This window comes from Podarcis gaigeae, assembly GCF_964106915.1.
Source record: "Podarcis gaigeae genome assembly, chromosome: 13".
NCBI classification, from domain to species: domain Eukaryota; kingdom Metazoa; phylum Chordata; class Lepidosauria; order Squamata; family Lacertidae; genus Podarcis; species Podarcis gaigeae.
The window spans coordinates 23,782,560-23,804,796 of record NC_139689.1 but is presented as its reverse complement, the minus strand read 5'-3'; the positions used below and the strand labels follow the sequence as shown (position 1 = coordinate 23,804,796).

Below are 22,237 nucleotides of genomic sequence, written 5' to 3'. Positions count from 1 at the left end.
CTTGCTGTCCTTTAGTGATTTTGAATGAGCAGCTGAAGGCCTGCTCCCAGAAGGACTGGATAAAACCATCACCTTTTGCCCACAATGGCCTTAACTTGTGAATGAAATTGTGGAAACCTAATAACCGATTTGAGTGAACTGTGAAGGATAAAGAACCATGAAAGGCTTGCATATCCCAATCTTTCTGTACAGAGTGTGATTCAAAATCCCAATGGGATGTAACAATCCAAACTTTATTCAGAGGTGGCAGTGAGAATAAAGGTGCAGAAAACAGCAGCATTCTCAAAACCTGAAAGGATGGAGGCTCTCCATAAATAAAGAATACACTTGGATTTCCCGTACTGGAGTTTCCCTCAAAGATTTTTGCATAGCTTTCAAAACGCTGCAAAGCAAAGTCTATCATCTCATCCACATAATTCGATTTGGGTATTCTTTTGACAAAGGCATAACAGAGACCATGAATGGAAAGCAATGGCATCATTGTCTGTAAAAATCTGTCTCCTCGATCATCATCTACAGCCCAAAGCCCAATCCAAGTCCAGCCGAAATGCTGAAGTAACCGCACAACACCCATGTGCTGGTAGGCTTCATTGGGAACCATCTGGTATAGAAATGGGAATAAACTTTGGACACCTTGTAGTGGCAAAAATGATCCATATGTGAGCTGAAATGGAAAAGTACAAGAATAGAAGAGAATTTTAAACCATACACTTGTTGGAGGTCCTGTATGTCTCCTTGAAGACCCACTGTGAGGATCTCCCCAGTAATTGGTTTCATTATGATGTAACCTGAATCACTTGTCATTTACTGCTGCTTGCATGTCTGCCTTCTACCATGCCAAATGAACTTGGCAGAGCACTCTTTGGTTAGCATGGAACACTGCTTCCATGCTACTAGAGCTCTCACATCAATTTTCACTCCTTCTTGCTTAAGTTGTAATAGCAGACCACACAACAGTGATCCAGACTGAAGCTGGCTACATTGCGAGAGACGTTAGGTTTCCACCATTTCTGTGGTCTTCAGAAGGCGATTTCTCATGTTACATAACAAAATGTCACAAAACCTAGCCATAGGATTGACAACATCTTATGGGATTTAGAGTATTTTCTCTGTAGCATTGGGAGGAAGTAGGGATGGAACAGAAATTATATTCAGTTTGCATTTAAGCAGGGACCTACATAATACTCATATTCAAAACAACCTGAGAACAAAAATATATGGGTACTTTGAAATTTTCCATTCTTTTATTTTAGCAGTGAAAATCTCCTGCTGAGTGATATGTGCTAAAATGCATGTGCAAAGGTATAGTGTGCATTAAAATGCTAAGAATAGTGAAAATAACATGTAAAATACATTATAGAAGAGAAAATGTTTTGCAAAAAAGTTTACATTAGGGAACATTGCAACCAAGCATGTGTATTAGGAGAAGTCCACAGAAAAATGCTCACAGGAAATTTATTGAAAGGGTTGCTGATAGTGTATAAGATAGTGTATAAGAGTTGTGAGAGCTCCATACACTCATGAAGAAAGCTTACCTGTGGTGTCTTGAGGATTGCTGAAATGATGGCCATGTTGGCAGAAATTTCAGACATACACCCTCCAATGAGACCTATCAGATTGTTCTGGTTGTCACACTTGAAGTTGGGCACAAACCTATCTTGTGTTGACAGAAGGCTTAAGGTAGCTTTATAGGTCATCCTTGCAGTGTAGTAGCTATTGAGGATATGGATTCCCAGAGTGATATTTGGTAAGATGTTGGGATTCTCATTGATCTCTTTGACAGCAAATGCAAAGGCCAGGATGTGCTGGTAGTTCTTAGGCACTGAACTGTAATCAGAGTTACAGTCTGTTTAATAAAATAAGTGCTGCAGCTACAATAAGACAGCAACGGGGATTCAGTGTAACGTGCTTGGTTTTTTGTTTTTATCACATCACTGGGGTCATGGAGGAAAGCTTATTAATGGTCTGTGAACAACAATATAATGTAGAATGTAATAGATCTATCAACGATTTTCAACTGTTACTGGGAAACCACATATCTCACATCAAAAGTAAATAAATCACACTATTTCTTGATAACGCATTTTCAGTAACTAGAACTGAACATATTACAAAGTGAGAGAGGGAAGAAGTTAGGTCTTACATAGGTTCATCAGTCATGGTCTCTGCAGGCTGTTCCAGGAAAGAGAGGCTATCGTAAATAAAGAATATTTGAGAAACAATCCCACCAATGACAAGGTCCCCTGACTGGTAAAATTCATGGGGAATAGGGAGAGGGTCATGAAATATGCTGCAATTTATAATTCCCCCTCCACAAACAGTATGACACAGCAGTATGACAAGCATAGCCACTATCAGCTCGGTCCTGTTGCCAAAACGTTTTCCCCAAATCGAGATACCCATTTTTCAATGTGCAGAATTATATGTTTACCATCTGCAACATTATATAAGACAATGCAGAAATATACAGCTGTCCCATACAGGGATCAAATCTGCAGGCTTGGAATTGTCAGCACCAGGCAGCTCAGATTATACTCTTCCTATACTGATTTGCTGCTTGATCTTTTAGGTAACAATTTTGCCGTGCAATTTTGCTGTATCATTTCCCATCAGTATCCATATCTATATCCTGTGCTTTCTTGTCAATCTATTCACTAAAGCTGAGTGAGAAATGTAAGTTCCTTCTCTTTTATACAATGCTACAGATCTTCACCTCTAGGCATCAATTACTTTAACTTGGATTGCAAAGGGGGGTGTTGTGTTGAGAGTTCTTAGTATGCCCCCTACCCTACAAAAAGGTAAATTAGGTCAAGGGTGTGTAGGTCAGTGGAACTGTTAATTGAGACAAAGCTAACACCCAATTTCTTCACACTAAGAATTGGAAGATGAGCTGGGGGTAACAAAGAGTTGAGGTTTACTCCTAGTACAATTTTTGCAATAAAATGGTGGCAGAACAAGCTCATGGAAGCTCTTCAGACCCAACAAATGCATGAAAGAGCAATGCCTCTTCCTAGATCCAGTTTGCAGCATGAAGACTTTATAGTTTTTTTCGTATATTCATTGTTATTCCTGTTTATGGGCTCCAGACATCAATTAAGTCAGAGGATGGAAACCAGTAATTTTGACAATGACAGGGATGGCTCTAACTTCCCCAGTGAGTAGGGAGACTTTGACATTTCATCAAGCATGACAAAAGTACTACAAATCTCTCCACCCCGAGAAAGTATTGAAATTCCTGAATTATACCATTCACCCTTCATGTTCTTACTGGGCAACTGCAGGTATTAAGAGCAACAGAAGTACTATTTAGGCAATACGGATATTGTATGGTATTGTGGTTAATTCAAGCTTCACCACTACTTTGGAATTGGATTGTTGTCAGTGGTAAAGGAGTGGACTGAAGTCCCAGATTTGTTTATTAACTGGAATAGACACGTGGATTCTGTGTAAGTGAAGTGAATATGCAATTTAAACTACAATTCAACAAGTGGCTAACTTGCAACCCATATTATCCACATGGAATGATCAGAGACTGAGGTGACACTGAGAGCACAATGCAATTTAGGGATATATTGGAGATATATATGACTGAGGTACATGATTATGGAGCTTGTATAAACCTTTAACTCCTGCCAACCTAGCAGTTCATAAGCACGTCAAAGTGCAAGTAGATAAATAGGTACCGCTCCAGCGGGAAGGTAAATGGCATTTCCATGCGCTGCTCTGGTTCGCCAGAAGTGGCTTAGACATGCTGGCCACATGACCCGGAAGCTGTACACCGGCTTCATCGGCCAATAAAGCGAGATGAGCGCCGCAACCCCAGAGTCGGTCCTAATGGTCCGGGGTCCCTTTACCTTTACTACAAAACTTTAATGTTTAAACTTGAATCCACCCACACTAAAAAACAGACTGTTAAAGAGAAACATATATTTAATCAAGAAAAATAATAATATTTAATTAAGGAACATAATATCCTGACATGATCTTGGAGAACATGAAGTAATTGCCTTCTATAGACTTTTATTAGCATGTATAACACATTATATTAGAAATTATCAACACAGCCTTTCATGCTGGATTGGGAGAAATGATTTGAGAAGGTTGGATATTTACAGATTAAACTTTTTAGGGGATTTACAGATTAAACTTTCCAAGAAATCTGCATAGTATATTCTAAACTATTTATTGTGACAGAGCCCAAAAATAAGTTTCAAAGCATTTGTTGAGTGATTATAATGGAATAGTGAGAAATACTGAATTATTGCTCTTTCCTTTCTCCTTATTTGGTGCTTCCTGTTATGCTCATCCAATGTAGAGGAGAACTGCTGAATGTGGAGATCAGAATACATACAACAATTCTTAAAATAAAGTGCTATCCCTCTTCTGATGGTGCGTGAGTTTCTTCCAATAGAGAATATTAACTGCAAATCCCAATTTCACTTGTCAAAACAGATTCCAGCAATACTATCAATAGCCAAAGTTAAGTTTTGTTTTCCCAGTTAAAAACATGTAATGTTGATATTACATGTTGTGATATTGGGACACGGGTGGTGCTGTGGTCTAGAGCCTAGCGCTTGCCGATCCGAAGGATGGCGGTTCGAATCCCGACGATGGGGTGAGCTTCCGTTGTTCGGTCCCAGCTCATGCCCACCTAGCAGTTCAAAAGCACATCAAAGTGCAAGTAGATAAATAGGTACCGCTCCGGCAGGAAGGTAAACAGCGTTCTCCGTGTGCTACTCTGGTTTGCCAGAAGTGGCTCAGTCATGCTGGTCACATGACCCAGAAGCTGTCTGCAGACAAATGCTGGCTATAGAGTTAGATGAGCACGCAATCCCAGAGTTGTCCATGACTGGACCTAACGGTCAGGGGTACATTTACCTTTAATGTTGATATACAGTATGTAAATCAGATCAAAATAGGTTAATGTGCATCCAGTACAACTGTACTCACAAGAAGGGTGCATTTGAGCAATGACTTCTATCTTTTATAGCACTAACACTAATAATCTCAGATTCAAGTAGGTAGCCATGTTGGTCTGCCCTAGTCAAAATAAATTAAAACAATTCTTTAAAAAGATAGTTTAAAAGATTCTTCTTAAAAACCTAAAAACCCCTTTAAAAGAATAAAGTCTTCTTAAAAAAGTTATATGGTCTAAGAAAGTCTTTAAAAGAATCCTTCTAAAAGATTTTTTAAATTATAAAGTAGCACATTAGAGACAAACTGAGTTTTTTTAAGTATAAGCTTTCGTGTGCATGAACACTTCTTCAGAGTCTGTATTTCTAATAAGACTTGATTCTTTTAAAGGAGTTTTTATGTTATTAATTCTTTTTAACTATATTTTTAAAGAATTGTTTTAATTTATTTTAATTAATAATCTCGTGGTATGGCCTTCCAGTGAATTTTAAAGTGAGAATGATAAAGAAATGAACTTACATTCTCTCACTTTTTCCTGGACATTATTTGCTCTCTGTTGTTCAGCTCAGGCCTGCACAAAATTATGTAGCATTTAGGGGAAAAGATGCAACCCAGTAATCCAGCACTGGAGCATAAGATGGAGAAGATCTCCACAGCCACCGTGTATTTTCCTTTGGTGCTCAGGTAGGTTGGAATAAAGGATAACCACACACTGCAAAACACCAACATGCTGAAAGTGATGAACTTGGCCTCATTGAAGCTGTCAGGTAACTTCCTGGCAAGAAAAGCCACAATGAAGCTGATTATGGCCAGGGAACCCATATAGCCCAAGACACAGTAAAACATGGTCTCTGAACCCTTATTACATTCTAGTATGATTTTCCCATTCGATGAGTGCATGTCTGAATCTGGGAAGGGAGGGGAAGTACATAACCACAGAGTACAAATGCTAGCTTGAATGAAGGAGCAGAAGAGGACAATTGAATTTGCCAGTCTTTTTCCCACCCATTTTCTCATCCCAGATCCTGGTTTAGTTGCCATGAATGCCACAACTACAGTGATTGTTTTTGCCAATACACAGGAAAGAGCCACAGAGAAGACCATGCCAAAGACCATTTGGCGTAGAAGGCAGATGTCTTTTCTTGGCTGTCCAATGTAGAGCAAAGCACAGAGGAAGCAAAGAAGAAGGGAGACAAGGAGGATATAAGTGAGGATCCGGTTGTTGGCCTTGACTATGGGCGTATCCTTGTGCTTTATGAAACTTCCAAGCACTAGAATTGTGGTAAAAGAAAAAGAAATTGCCAAGATAGTCAAGATAATCCCTAAATTTTCTTTGTAAGAAAGGTAGCTTAAAACTTTGGGAATACATTGACTTTGATCCTTGCTGGGATACTGGTCTTCTGGACATTTCATACAAGCATCCATATCTGATGAGAAAACGAAAAGCTGGTTATTTCTAGAAATTGACCAGTGTTTATCTGAACAGTCAATTACAAGAGTCCCTTTTTTGTCTTCCTGAATTTCTTCTAACCACTCAAGGGAAATCTCTCCCATTAGTGAGAGTAAACCTTCCTTTGTTCATGTATTCCGGTATGATGGTATTACATGGGTTGTAATACTTAAATGTCCCACCCCCACTGTGTGATAGAAAGAGACATTGTACAACAATTTAGTTTAAGATAAAGAGGACTGGGTCTGGTTGATCCTTGGAAGGTTTGCATGCTTAATGACAAGCTAAGTTATAGAAGAGAGACAGGTTTTGATGGGTAATTAATAAGTTGCTCCTTAAAAAAGGAATGTGGCCAGTTAGTAATTCATTAACTTAAATTCTTATTAAATCCATCTTTACCACTTGAAGCACAGGTGGCCTTAATTGTCACTTTAAAGAAAAGGTTAAAGAATGCCCCCTTTGTATTGTGAACTATAGCCTTAAAATTATGAATGAAGAATTAATATGCTATGGTATCACAATTTCTTAATATCTCTGAACATTATGCGTCCAACCTTTATGAAGAGAGACTGTGCCTTCTGGACACAGAACACAATCATAGCAGCAAAATTTATCTATTTCCTTCTTTTTCCTGCTGTAGCCAGGATAGCAATAGTCATTACACAGAGAAATAGGCAGCACCTGCACAGAAACAAAAAAGAGAGTTTAGGAATAAGAGATAAGTCTTCTTCAGTATCACGTGAAAGGGAGAAAAAAATAGAATCAAACACCGCTTGCTCATGAATGGTTCATTCAAATGCAAGCCCCCAGCAACCTATAAGACCAGAGGGAAAATTAATGAGTATGTCAAACAATAAACTTTCCCTTTTATATACTCAAGTATTTGTAGCTGTGTCACACCTGATTAAAGCTTGGATGCCAAACAATTCGATCATCATAAATGGTTAATTCTTTGCCCAGAGGAGCCTGTGGTTCCAGTCTTCCAACCTTGATTCGAACCACCGATCCATTGTGGAACATCAGCCAGTTTGTAACATCAAAGCCAGTAACTTGTTCAGCATTTTCATCAAAGCGCACAGTGTCTCCAGCACTATTATTGATTACGATACTCTTTAGAAACTGATGCACCTAGGTTGAAAGAAAACATGAACAAAGGGAAAACTAGGTATTGTAAGTATTTAAGTGAGGATCACAAGCATCTCTCTTAGTCACCTAAAAACAAGCAAAAATAGTAACTCAATATGCCTTTGGTGTCATTTGGGTCCCTTTGACCCAAAACAGAGCAAAAAGAAAGCCAGACATATTTATTTATTTTTAATGGAATTGTATTCCTCAAAATTGGAGTGCCTTGGGAACAAAATCTACCCTGGTTTTGTTTAAAAAAGTTTTGAGTTGCAATTACCTGCCATGACTGTACATTCTGAAATGCCAGTCTGTCTCTTCTCAATCTTCTGTGTTTCAAGTTGGATTTATATATTGCATGCAAAGCATGTGCCACAGCATATACAGCATTGTAGACATTGTAGCTGTGGCCTGTTGCCTTCATTTCAAATAAAATTCCAGGAATGTCTTCCAATTTCTCCATCCCAGTACAGCCTTTCTTCTCTTCTTCCTCCTGTCCCTTAGATATTTTTAACGAACAGCTGAATGACTGTTCCCAGAAGTCCTGAATAAAACCATCTCTTTCGGTCCAGGAAGGCCTTATAATCTGAATAAACTCATTAAATCCTATCAGCTGGTTTGAGTGAACAGTGAAGGTCATAGAGCCATGAAATGTTTGTATATCCCAGAGTTTCTGAAGAGAATGTGATGCAAAATCCCAGTGGGATGTAACAATCCAGACTTTACACAAAGGTGGCAGTGAAAAGAATGGTGCTGCCAACAGCAAAATTCTCAAAACCATAAAAGAAGGAGGTTCTCCATAAACAAACATTATATTGGCTTTTCTCTCAAAGACAATTTTATAGCTTTCCAGACGTTCAAAGCCCAGTTTTATCATCTCATCCACATAATTCCACTTTGGCATTTTTACTATGAAATCATAGCATACACCATTCTGGGAAAAGATTGGCAGAATTGTCTGTAAAAACCTGTCTCCTCTGTCATCATCCACAGCCACGAGCCCAATCCATGTCCACCTGAAATGCTGAAGTAACTGCACAACTCCCTTGTGCTGGTACATTTCATTTGGGACCATCTGGTACAAAAACGGAAAGAGCCTTTTGGCACCTTGTACTGGCAGAAATGATCCATAAGTGAGCTGTTCAGATGGAAAAGATAATGTTATGCCCCTGAATCACAAAGTTGCAGGGAAGCTGTGGGTCATCAAAAACATTACAATATAATTCATTATAATTGCAGAGAATCCAGTAGGCTGACATGTTCAACATCCTGCTTATAATCTTAGTATTGCAGAGTTTGGGTCCTTTGGTCTGGGAGGTAAACACAGATTTGCTCAGTGGCTAACACCTGACCACCCCCTTAAATAGGCTAGGGGTGGGCTGCTTTCAGCCCCAAACCCCAGCCTCTAATTGGTTGAGTCAGCACCTCCCACCCTTACCTGAGGGTCTGATGCAGCTAGGGGTGGGCAGCGCCAGCCATCCCCTCCTCTGGCCACACCTGGAAGAGTGCAGCTTCCCTGAACCACCACAGCTGTGCCATTCAGCAATGGCTGCATACCTGGAGTCCCAGGTGAGCAGATATCCAATGTGACCTTTCTGGGCTTTTCTTTTTAATATATGGTGTGATGTGAAAGTGAGGGTGAATCTTTGATTGTGGCATGCTTCCCAAGGGCCCAAGGGAGCAGGTTCAGATCTTAGAGGAACTAAACTAAACAACCACCAAACTTTGCTGTTGAAATGGAACACACAAGATGAAATGGTTAAATCTGCTATGATAAGATGGGCACAGGACATTGGGTATAATATTATGTTTGAAGACTGGGAAAGGTTGTGGACCACTGGGCTGAACTTCACTGCATGTAATGCTCTGAAGGAAAATGTAATGAAAATGATATATAGATGGTACATGACCCCGGTTAAACTTGCTAAAATATACCACTTGTCCGAAAATAAATGTTGGAAATGTAAGGAAAATGAAGGAACATTCTTTCACCTCTGGTGGACTTGCCCGAAAGTGAAGGCCTTCTGGGAAATGATATATAATGAGCTGAAAAAAGTATTTAAGTATACTTTCACTAAGAAACCAGAGGCCTTCCTCCTGGGTATAGTCGGCCAGAAGGTGTTAAAGAAGGACCGAACATTCTTTATGTATGCTACAACGGCAGCAAGGATCCTTATCGCTAAGAACTGGAAAACTCAAGATTTACCCACACTGGAAGAATGGCAGATGCAGCTGATAGACTATATGCAACTGGCGGAAATGACCGGCAGAATCCGAGACTTGGGAGAAGAAAAGATTGAAGAAGACTGGAGGAAATTTAAGATTTATTTACAAAAATATTGTAATTTGGTGGAATGTTAAGAAGGGTGCTTGATTATAAAAAACTGGCCATCACTAATCTGGATTTGAACTGGAAGATAAGTGAGATTTTAGAAAACAAAAATTGCTGAAGAATTGTTATTTATCATTTAAAAGAGTGATTATAAATTACATGATAATTTGCTTGGAAAAATGTATTGATAATGTAAGTGTGAACGGGAAACGTGAGGAAGTCCAAAAAGGTTTGAAAATTTGTTAAGACAAAAGGAATGTTGTTTATTATTTTTGTATTTTTTATAAAAAACCCTAATAAATATCTTTATTAAAAAAAAAAAATAAACAACCACCAAACAATTATTAAAATATACCCCACAGCACTGCTTTCCTACGGAAGACTCACATTTGGAATACTAACTCATTAAAAGACTTGAAAGATAGCTGCGCCATAAATCTTATTAAATGAAGGAGAGTTGGAAGGGAGCCCAGATCCTGGAAGATAAAATGCTGAAATGAAAGACGAGGCCATTGAGGGGACTGTACTGAAAATTAATCAAAGGACAACAACACAGAATAAACTGCCTCCTGCATGTTAATAGAAATACGGATTTGTTGGACATGACAGTGAGTCATACAGCTGGGACTGTGAAGACAAAACAATGGGTTAAGATTGGACTTATGAAAATGGGGGGAAACAAGAGAGAAGAATGCAGGAACAAATGAAAGAGACTTTCTCTCGACATCCAGAACATGGAAAGTCCTCCTGAAATTTATTTTATTTGGTATGTATAATTGGCCTTATTGTTTGTATTATGATGTGGCAAGATTTGATTTGATTCGTTACCAGTTGGAATGTTATTGATTGAAAATTAATAAAAATTATTTACAAAAAAGGAGAGAACAAAGTAGCTTCTTGAAGGTAAGATGAAATGGTTCTTGAAGATGGGATCCTCCATATTCCATCCCACTCATTGCCATTGATTTCTTTGCCTAATTCAGTCTCCCGTACTATGTGTAAACCCTTTGCATTTCCCATGTAATATTCCACAAATCAATGAAACGATACCTTTCATATCACAGTGGGATTCAATACACCTTGATTCAAATATCTTAAGAGAATGAGATTCTTCCCATCTTTCTTCAACATATTTAGCAATGTATTAACAATATTGGAGAAGCTGGAGCCAATTAGGGTGCAGATCTTTTAGATTTTCCTTTAACCTTTCTTTGGTTATTGCTCTGCGTTTACATGGTAAATCTCAAATTCCATATAAACCTCTGTTTTCGCATTCTTTATATTACAAATATTTATATTATTGTCTAAAAGCAGGGAGTTAATGGGGATGTTTCAAGGGCCAAGATTTTCCCTTGATTTTCCCATGTCAATATTGTTTTTGAAAAGGCTCTGTCAATTCCTTTTATCACTAAATCTGATAATTTTAAGAAGGAAAATGTTGACATGAAAGGGGCAAGTTTGATATGGAGCCAGGCATCTTCTGTTTCATCCCTAACCAGTGGGATTAATGATTTGATTTGAAATGCTGTGCAGTAGTTTGAGATTTAGCATTCCCAGTCCTCCCTTAGACGTGTGCCTATATAGCATATACACTGTATGTCAGCAGCCTTGAAATGGACACAACATGTCACATGAGGTCTGAGTAGCACAAATAAAATTCAGCTATTAGTTTTAGTACCATGGAAGCTATGGTTTCATTAATTCAGCCTGATATTTAGATTTTTGTTCAAACCAGAGCCACGAGCAGGGAACGTTTTGTTATGGTGTCCAGCTTATGGTACTCTTTCCTGAGTAAGATTTGCTTGCTGTCCCTTGCTCCTGCTAGCAAATCTTATAAGTAACTTTAAAACTTTGTTTTTATTTGTCCAGGCCTATTTAAATGATTGCTCATTGTCTTTTGCTGATGTTTTTAACTGTTGTAATATTTTTGTTTCATGATTCTTATTAGACTTTCATACTGTTAGCTGCCCTAGGCTCCCAGTGGAGGATTAACAGAGTAAAGAAAGTGATATAAAGAGATAAATAGCTAGATCAATCATTCTTAGACCTCTTTCACACGTACAACTACTGTCATGTATACTACATACTATAGAAATTTATACTTTGCATTTTGAGCTTTATACCTATCCTTAGAAATGTTAATAACCTTTCCACTTTTTATCAGATACATTGATACAGATTGATATGGGTTACTTCTAACCTTATACCTGAGTCATTGATAACATTATTCAAAATTTCAGTTCAGGCTCATAATAGAGCTTGGGGGGGGGGGATCCAGTTTGACCTCCTTCCACTTTGATGTTAAGTCTTTGATGAGCAGTAAATGAATACTGTCTTCTAATAAGCTGTCTATCCACTAGATCAGAGGTTTTCAGCCTTTTTGAGTCCATGGCTCCCTCGGCCAGCTACATTCTCTGAGTTAGAGTCCACTTATGCCACCCCTTGCCTGCAGAGCCAGCAGCCCAACACCCCTTTTTGAACACCCTCCATTGTGGATTGTCCCCTCAGCCTCTTTTCCTCTCCCCTCTCCTTTGGATTTGTCTGGACAGCTGCTGCCACTGCTCCTGGTCTCTGAGTCACTCCCTAACCAAAGTAAAGTACCTCCTCACACTGACTTATGGGGAGCCTTGGGAAGAGGATACCACCCCGCCTTAGTAGCCAGATGGAGACTGGACCGAGCTGAACATGAGGCATACAGCCACACAAGCCTTTGGGAGGCCAGAGGGTATCATAGGAGGGAGGGACAGAGGTGAGTGTTGCCCACAGCACCCCTGATTATCGTTCAAGGCCATGGCACACTGGTTGAAGACCACCACACTAGATGATACTATCACTTAGCCGCCATTTAATCTATTTGTTAACCAAAATATAGCAGGACACATTTTCAAAACTTTGTGGAAATCTAGATTGTGTGTCACAATTGTGAAATCTCCACACACTCATGCACACAGCTTACCTGTGGGATCTTGTGAATTGCTGAAATGATGGCCATATTAGCAGATATTTCAGAGATGCACCCTCCAATGAGACCTATCAGATTGTTCTGGTTGTCACACTTGAAGTTAGGGACAAACCTCTGTTGTGCAGAAAGCAGGCTGAGTGTGGCCTTATAGGTCATCCTTGCAGTGTAGTAGCTATTGAGGATGTGGAATCCCAGAGATATATTTGATAAGATGTTGGGATTCTCATTGATCTCTTTGACAGCAAATGCTAAGGCCAGAACATGCTGGTAGTTCTTTGGTACTGAACTGAAAAAAAAGTACAGCCTGGTTTATTAAAACAACATGAACATCAAACCCAAATTATTCAGATTCATTGTTCCTATGAATGAAACATGATGGTATCCTATATACATTATAATATGAAATGAAATATTTTAAAGACAAGAAAACTGGATATATCGGGGGAGGGGGAAGGCGGACAAATGATTGTAATAAATCATTTAAGTATTTTTTTCTGCAGTTATTCTGCAGATGTCCTAAAAATACACAGGGTGCATTAATTGTAAAAGTACATAAAGAACAGTATTTCTTAATGATATGTCCTCAGTCATTATGGTCGCTGTATATTTTAGAATGAGAAAGGAAGAGAGAATAATGGCTTACACGGGTTCATTAATCAAGATCTGTGTAGGCGGTTTGATGAAATTGAGGCTATCATACAGGACGACAACTTGAGAAACAATCTCACCGATGATAAGATCTCCTGGCTGGTAAAATTCATGAGGAATAGGGAGGGGATCATAATATATACTGCAATTAATGGAATGTTTATTGTATACAGTATGGCAAAGCAGTATGAGAAGCAGCATCAGCAGAAGTATGATCCTATTGACAAAACTTCTCTTCCCCATGTATATTTCCATGGGGAGATATTTCCATGTATATTTCCATAACTCCAGCATTATTTCTGGCTATCAGTTTTTCTATTGCCTCTGTTGATTGGAGTTACTACACTGATTTTACTGCTTTATATGTTACCTGTATTAACTTTGCCTTTGTTTGCAAAGGGGAAAAAATAGTCGAACCTTGGGGCAATATCTACTAATTCATCCAAATGCTCATAAGACACATAAGGACAAAGCAGGGTCCATGTGTGTGTGTTAATAAACACTAACAAGCTCCAAGTTTTCACAATAAGAATCTTGCATGCAGAAGATTAACTGGGCAAGTAGAAAGGTTGAGAATGAGGGATAGTCATTATTTAGATAAAAACTGTGGCAGAACTAACTGTATAAATGAGGAGGGGAAATCACACACAGAAATGTCAGTGGTGTCTGTGCCTAAATAGTATTCTCAACATCATTAAGATTTATATCTTTTATCATATGCTGATCATTCATAGCCCTAACAGGCACCAGGTGTCCATTGTGTAAAAGAATGAAAATCAGTAATTTTCATAATGATAGGTATTAAAAAATGTTCTAGTGTGCTTTTGACTATTGGAGTTGCATCACACATGAAAAAACTGTTAAGAGTCAACACACACACATGCACAAACACACATAATTCCTACAATTCAGAGGGATAATAGATAGCTAGAGACATGTATCCCAGTAAGTCCAAGATACCTCTGCCAAGAATTAAAATTATGTTCACTCACAAATCATAACACAATTCTTAGGAGATCCCTATTTCTCTGCCAGAGCTACAATTCCCAGCGTGGTTTAACAATCAATCCCTCTTCAGGGGTAACTCTGGGAATTGTAGAGCAAGTGGAGTATAGATTTATCCTGTACATTTATCATGAGCAACTTTATCCAATGATGCTCAAGTAGATTGGTGCAATGAATAACTGTTTCCAAAAGCAAAATCCCATGTTGTCAGTTTGATAAATTTGGCTTCACTGAAATTGCAGGATAACTTCCTGGCTAGGAAAGCTACACTGAAGATGATAATGAAGAATAAGCCTTTATTTGCCCAAATGTACCAAACTCCCATTTAGTAAGTGCATGTCCGATATTTTTTTAACCTATTTCCTGCTTCTTGGTTTTTTGTTATATCTTCACCCAGTCTAGTTTACCCCTGAGCACTGAAAAGACTTTTGGGGTTCACGAGGTATGAATCCAAGCTCCATTATAGCATCAGTCCACATCACCCTAGGAAGCAAAGAAAGGGCAATATCTGACAATAATGGCTTTGTTAAAAGTGGAACAGGCCTACTGGGCTTCTATCCTTCCTTTGTCTTTAATTTGGACCTGTATATAAAGTGCAGAAGAAGCTCCATCAGGAATCATTGGCTCTTAACTACTAATCCCATGCTGGCTGGTGGGAAGAGGCAGAACTTTCACTATACTGGAAGTGTCTTTCCTTTCTTAACACAACAGAAGGAGAAGTGCTGTTGCGATATATAAAGTCTTGCAACATTCTTCCCATCAATGTTTTCAGTTAAATACATCTAAGAACAGAAAAAAGAAATGAAATTATATTTTTTCATTTTTTGTCTCTTTCCTCTTTGCTTCCAGTTGTTCAGCTCAGCCATCAACAAAATGATGCAGCATTTAGGGGAACAGATGCAATAATCCAGCTCTGGGGGAAAGTGGACACAAAACTCTTTTAACCACCCATTTTCCCATTTCTGAATTTTGTTATACCTTCATTCAGTCCTAATTCAATGAAATAGTTTCTTTGGTTGACCTATGAAGAAACTGAGTTCCAGTATAGCATTAGCCCTAGAACTGTTAGCCCATGTAATATAGATTAGGAAATGAAAAAACCTGTCTGTTGAAGACCAACCTGGTGTTGGAAGATTTTAACTATGGCCTGCTTATTGGATTAATGTTACTGCTAATGCAGACTACCATACTGGAGTTTCTATAACCAGGTTATGGAATCTGAACAAGAAATGCTTTTGATTCAACTGAGATTTAGCCCCACAAAGACTATACTCTCATCCCTGTGAGGAAGCCTTTTTTTAAACTGGAGCCCTGTCAAATATTGTGCTGAGGCAGAACAAATTGCCTTTGATTGCACCTATCCCTTTTAAAATGTTACAGGATGTTCTTTCACATATCCATTTATCTGGAACAAAGAGTCCACACCAAGCTTAAGCAGTTAGCCATCCAAGAGTTATATTAATATGTATGTCTGAAACCCCAGGTGTTGCTCCAGATTATTCTCCAAAATGTTTTGGCGACCCTGTGGAGCAACACAATTTGAATGAAACACATGAATTTATTTCCAGTTACATATACAGGAAAGCATGGAGCATGAGAAGTTTTGTGAAAACATTATTACACAAATTAAGGAGAACTTATGATAGATCCCAGATGTCTCACAGGGATTTGTGCTTTTCCTGCATGCTAATCCATCCTGCTCCCATGACCCCACCCCCCTGCTACTGTTTAAGTAGCAGCACTATAGTCTGCTACAGAGGAAAAATCTTATAGTGGGTCAAGTGAGGGAGCTATACCTGGTGTAAGTCTACTCAGAAGAAAAAAATGTGTGAAAACACCCATCCATGAATTCCTATCTATTCTTCTCAATAGCATTTCCAGTGAAATATGTCTAAGAGTTGGAGAAAAAAGAGATGAACTTATATTCTTTCATTTTCCCCCCTCCTGGTTAGTTGCTCCCTGGTGTTCATCTCAGGCCTCAACACAATTATGTAGCATTTAGGGGAAAAGATGCAACCCAGTAAGCCAGCGCTAGAGGACAAGATGGAGAAGATCTCCACAGCTACCATGTATTTTCCTTTAGCGCTCAGGTAGGTTGGAACAAAAGACAACCAAACACTGCAAAACACCAACATGCTGAAAGTGATAAATTTGGCTTCATTGAAAGTGTCGGGTAACTTTCTGGCAAAGAAAGCCACAATGAAGCTCACAATGGATAGGATGCCCATATACCCGAAGGCACAGTAAAGCATGGTAGCTGAGCCCTCATTACATTCCAATATCATTTCCCCACTCAATGAGTGTGTATCTATATCTGGGAATGGAGGTGAAGTACTTAACCATAAAGTACAAATACCAGCTTGAATAAAGGAGCAGGCAAGGACAATAAAATTAGACAATCCTTTCCCCACCCATTTCCTCATCTTGCCTCCAGGTTTGGTTGCTATGAATGCCACTACCACAGTGATGGTCTTTGCCAGTACAGAGGAAAGGGCCAAAGAAAAGATGATGCCAAAAGCTGTTTGTCGTAGAAGACAGGTCACCTTTCCAGGCTGTCCAATGAAGAGAAAGGAGCAAAGGAAGCAAAGGAGTAGGGCTACAAGGAGGATGTAGGTGAGAGTCTGGTTGTTGGCTTTGACGATGGGAGTGTCCTTGTACTTCACAAAAGTCCCAAGTACTAATGTTGTGATCAGAGAGAAAGAAATGGCAAGGATAACTAGGAGTATCCCTAAGTCTTCTTTGTAAGAGAGGTAGCTTATAACCCTGGGAATGCATCGAGTTTGGTCGTTGTTGGGATGCTGGTCTGCTTGACAACTGACACAGTTATCCATGTCTGAAAAAAGGAAGATGTTAAGTAGTTTTGGATGTAGCCAGAATGCATCTTGCTGCTTTTTTGCAGTTCTACATAGTGACTTAAACTGAGCTGATGTACTTAGTATTTTTAAGGAAAACAATAAATTCCTGATTCTGACCTCATCACAAGACATTATATCATTAGGTAACCTTTTTACAAGCCTTTCTTTCTCAGTTTTGCACTAATCTACAATGTGGGAATAATAATATTAATTTCTCTTGTAGGGTGGTTATAAGAGTTCTGTGGTGTTTTCTGTGGCAGTACTTCAAGCACTGACAAAGTACTTTTCACATGCCAAGAATTACTACAGCTATAAATTAGGATGTAAGTAAAAGGTAAAAGTAAAGGGACCCCTGACCATTAGGTCCAGTAGTGACCAACTCTGGGGTTGCGGCGCTCATCTCGCTTTATTGGCTGACGGAGCCAGCGTACGGCTTCCGGGTCATATGGCCAGCATGACTAAGCCCACTTCTGGGAACCAAAGCAGCACACAGAAATGCTGTTTACCTTCCTGCAGGAGTGATACCTATTTATCTACTTGCACTTTGATGTGCTTTCAAACTGCTAAGTTGGCAGGAGCTGGGACCAAGCAACGGAAGCTCACCCTGTTGAGGGGATTCGAACCACCAACCTTCTGATTAGCAAGTGCTAGGCTCTGTGGTTTAACCCACAGCGCCACCCGCGTCCCTTAAGGCAACATATATAGTTGGTCCTAATTCATCTTCACCATTTTATGTGGTTGATTAGAAAAATCTGTATTGAGAACGATATTCTTGTATATTTTATGAATCACTCTCTCCCCAAATAAATACATGAATAAACTAGTAGGTCTTGTTAATGAGATTTGCTTATCTCTTTATATTATGACTTTTACCCTTCTGGTAAGAAATCTTCCCTTCTGGACATTGAGAACAATCATAGCAGCAAAATTTCTCCCCCTCCTTCTTTTTCCTGCTGTAGCCAGGATAGCAGTAGTCATTGCATACCGAAATAGGAAGCACCTGTACAGAATTTTATAAAAGATATCAGTAATAAGTGATTAGCTCCCTTAAATCATTCTCCTCCAATATAGTGTGTGTGTGTCTGTGTGTGTGTGTGTCCATGAATCCAAGGCCCCAGTTGCCACACATGTCACTAATTTCTGTAGCTCAATATCTACAGAAGGCCTTTTTTTTTTACTTGTGCAGTCCCCCCACAAGTATTTTGAACTCTTCATAGTAAAAGTTCTAACTTGCATTAGCAGCCTATGTGGGTAGAATTGACAGTCAGTCATTAGTATGTGGAAGTAATTGGGATGGTCAACAAAGAGTAGGTGCAGCAAATTAGCTCCTGCCCACTCATCATGTGATTTTAATTTTGTGAGGTGTGGGCAGTTGAATAGGGTTGGTGAATGCTACCCAGCATAGCAGTTACAACAAACCTGATTAAAGCATGGGTGCCATGTAATTTGGTCATCTTTAGTGGTTAACTGTTTGGCTGGAGGAACCTGAGGTTTCAGACTTCCAACTTTCACTCTAACCACTGAGCCATTAGGGAAGAGCATCCAGTTTGTAACATCAAAACCAGTAACTAATTCTCTATTTTCATTGAAGTACACACTGTCTCCAGCACTGTTGTTGAATATAATGTGCTTTAGAAAGTGATGGACCTAGATTGAAAGAAATATTAACAAAGGGACAATTAGGTCTTGAAATTAATTGTGTGAGATTCACGGCAACCTGTTTAAGTTTTCCCCTCTTTTTTCCTCTCCTGCTCTTATGGAAAATATATTTGTGGACTTAAAGCTTTATATGATCCTTGCTCTCTATTTGCTCCATGATAATATAACACTATTCCATGTTATTGTCAGTACTTTTAAAAATGTGAAAAGCTGGTAAAATATAAGGAAAACAAAAAATCAAATTTGTTAGAATTGTTTTATGCAGATCAGCACCTGCTTTTTAGCTCTGTCTCAAAATTCACTCAGAAAGAATGGATAAATGAATGTTGTAAACAGTATTGAATAACCTGCCATGGTTGCACCTCTGGAAATGCATATTTTCTTCCATCTACCATTCTTCTGTGTCTGAAATAGGATTTGTATACGGCATACAAAGCATGTGCCACAGCATAGACAGCATTGTAGACATTGTAGCTGTGGCCAACCATGTTCATTTCAAACAAAATTCCAGGAAGGCTCTCCAGTTTCTCCTCCCCTGTGCAGGTTTTCTTTTCTTCCACTTTATTTTCCTTAGGCATTTTTAATGAGCAGTTGAATGTCTGTTCCCAGAAGTCCTGGATAAAGCCATCATATTTTGACCAGGAAGGTTTTACCATCTGAATGAACCTTTGGAATCCTACTGGCTGATTTGAGTGCACAGTGAAGGATATAGAACCATGGAAGGCTTGTATATCCCATATCTTTTGAATAGAGAGTGATTCAAAATCCCAGTGGGAAGTTACAATCCACACTTTGCCCAGAGGTGGCAATTTGAAGAACGGTGCTAGAAACAGCAACAGTCTCAAGCCTTGAAAGGATGGAGGTTCTCCATATACAAAGTACACATTGGCTTTTCTATTGAAGATCACTTCATAATATTCCCATTGCTGTAAAATCCTGTTTAGAATTTCCTCTAGGTAATTCCATTTTGGCAATCTTACTATGAAGTCAGAACAGATATCATTCTGGGAAAGCATTGGCACAATTGTCTGTAAAAACCTGTCCCCTCTGTCATCATCCACAGCCAAGAGCCCAATCCATGTCCATCCAAAATGCTGAAGTAACTGCACAATTCCCATATGCTGGTAGGTTTCATTTGGGACCATCTGGTACAAAAATGGGAATAGCCTTTTGACACCTTGTACTGGCAAAAATGATCCGTAAGTTAGCTAAAATAAAATATATACATATTTTTCTGATGGAAAAATAGTGAGTGTTAAATCATTGAATCATTGTAGGGGTGAAGTGGGGCACATTCTCCAATACAGAGCCAGAAGATCTTAAACAGATGACTTCCTAGACCCACTTTGAAGAACTCTGGTAAGGGAGAATACCCCCATTGCTCCATTGCTGAATGTTCATTTCCACTCATAAATCCTGCTAATCAGTTCCATTGTTGAACTTCTCTGGTGCCCAATGAACTTCAGTCATGTGTCCAGTGTTGGTTTCAGCCTATGTCAGCCTATGTCTTTTTATAATGGGATTCAGTAATTTATTGTTGTATTTTAATGATTTTCTTGGTGTATTTTATCCTAAAGTGAACATGGAAAACTGCATCTAATATCCCCAAGGAGGTGCTGTGACTTGATGTTAAATAACTGAGCATTTTAACATAGAAACCATGGTTCCATTAAAGCAAACTAAAATTGTATTGACTCTTTTCCAATTGCTGACTTAGGTTTTGACTTTTTCTCAGCAAATGTAATTATGATACAATTTTCATACATACTACTACTGCCATCAGACATCCTACATCCTGTAGCTGTGCATCTGATTGTTTTGCTTAAATACATTGCTTTGTGTTGCTTGAATTTAATCTCCTATGTAATATCCATTACATCAACAACAAAATAATAATGTTATTTCTGCCTTCATTGATGTTAACAATTCTCCCAGTCTTGCAGCATGTGCCACTCTTCATCTAAGTCATTGATAAAAATGTTGACAAGCTCATTCAAATCTTTTGATGAGCACTTTTGAATACTATTTTCCAATTATCTGTGAATCGGCACAAATAAATAAATAAAATGAATATGTTGGTCTGGTTTGTGTATCTCAGAAAGCCAACATATGGCTTAGTTATATGTGTGAATATGTGGGCTCTTGGAGAGGAATTCAGTTCTGCCTTCCTCCTCTCCTGAATTTTAACCGCAGGGTAGAACAACGCTATGCCAGCTATGCCAGCTTTGCTTAGTATGTCTTGCAAACACACCCATTGTCCTCAAGCCCATATTTAACCAATTTTCTACCCAAGATATAACTGTGATAGATATCAAATGCTCATTCGATATCAATATGATGTTCCACATTTGTTACATTCCCATACCCCCCATTCATGGAGCTAACCTGTGGAGTCTTGTGGGTTGCTAAAATGATTGCAGCATTGGCAGAGATCTCCGAGATGCATCCTCCAATGACAGCTAGCAGATTGTTCTGGTGGTGGCACTTGAAATTCGGGACAAACTTACGTTGCGTGCAAAGCAAGCTCAGGGTGGCCTTATAGGTCATCCTTCCAGAGTAGTAGCTATTGAGAATTTGGAACCCCAGAGACATGTTTGATAAGATGTGGGGATTCTCATTTATCTCTTTGACAGCAAATGCTAAGGCCAGGATGTGCTGATAGTTCTTAGGAGTTGAACTGCAATAAGAGATAACAGCATTTTAATAAAACAGCAGCAACAGCAATGAAAAAATGCAGGTGTAATCTTTGTCATCGCTCAGCTGTATGCTTCCCAATTTGAGTTGTATCTGAAAACCATAGACAATAATGGATCAAGTTAAAATAAAGTAAGACATTTAAATAAATTATCCACCCCATGAAAAACTAAATCATCAAAATATTGTAGGATAATTCTTGTGCTGTTCCTAAATTTACTGGAGTGAATTCCTTTCAGTGCCAACAACAAAACCTAACTCAAGATAAAGTAAACAGATAGATGTGGCAATTATAATTTTCTCTTAGTTATTTAAAAGCAAAGTCTAAATGATGAAACTTATACTGTGTGGTACTCTTCATTCATTTTTTTATCACTTACCCAATACACTGAGAAACTTTGTGCCAACTCTTTCAATGAAACAAGAAATACACAAAAATATGTACAATTTATATTACATCAGCTGAAGGAACTAGAAAGGTGGAAACAGACCATGCAAACTGCAGAGCTGTGAAAAATATGAAGAAAGAAACGTGGCAAAGTTTCTTTCAGTAGTCATATGAATCAAAGATCAACATACCCATGACTAAACAAATA

At 38.7% G+C, this 22,237-nt stretch overlaps 1 protein-coding gene across 1 annotated transcript in view; it reads right to left on the bottom strand.

Annotated features, from left to right (window-relative positions):
• The window catches only part of LOC310829558 (vomeronasal type-2 receptor 26-like), a gene marked incomplete at both ends in the record, with an annotated part of 87,470 nt that extends 69,204 nt beyond the window's left edge, over positions 1–18,266 (bottom strand). Inside the window, one exon of the mRNA XM_083708183.1 lies at positions 18,162–18,266. Within this exon, the coding sequence (XP_083564309.1) occupies positions 18,162–18,266 (105 nt within the window). The remainder of the gene's footprint in view (positions 1–18,161) is intronic.
• Positions 18,267–22,237: the final 3,971 nt, after the last annotated feature.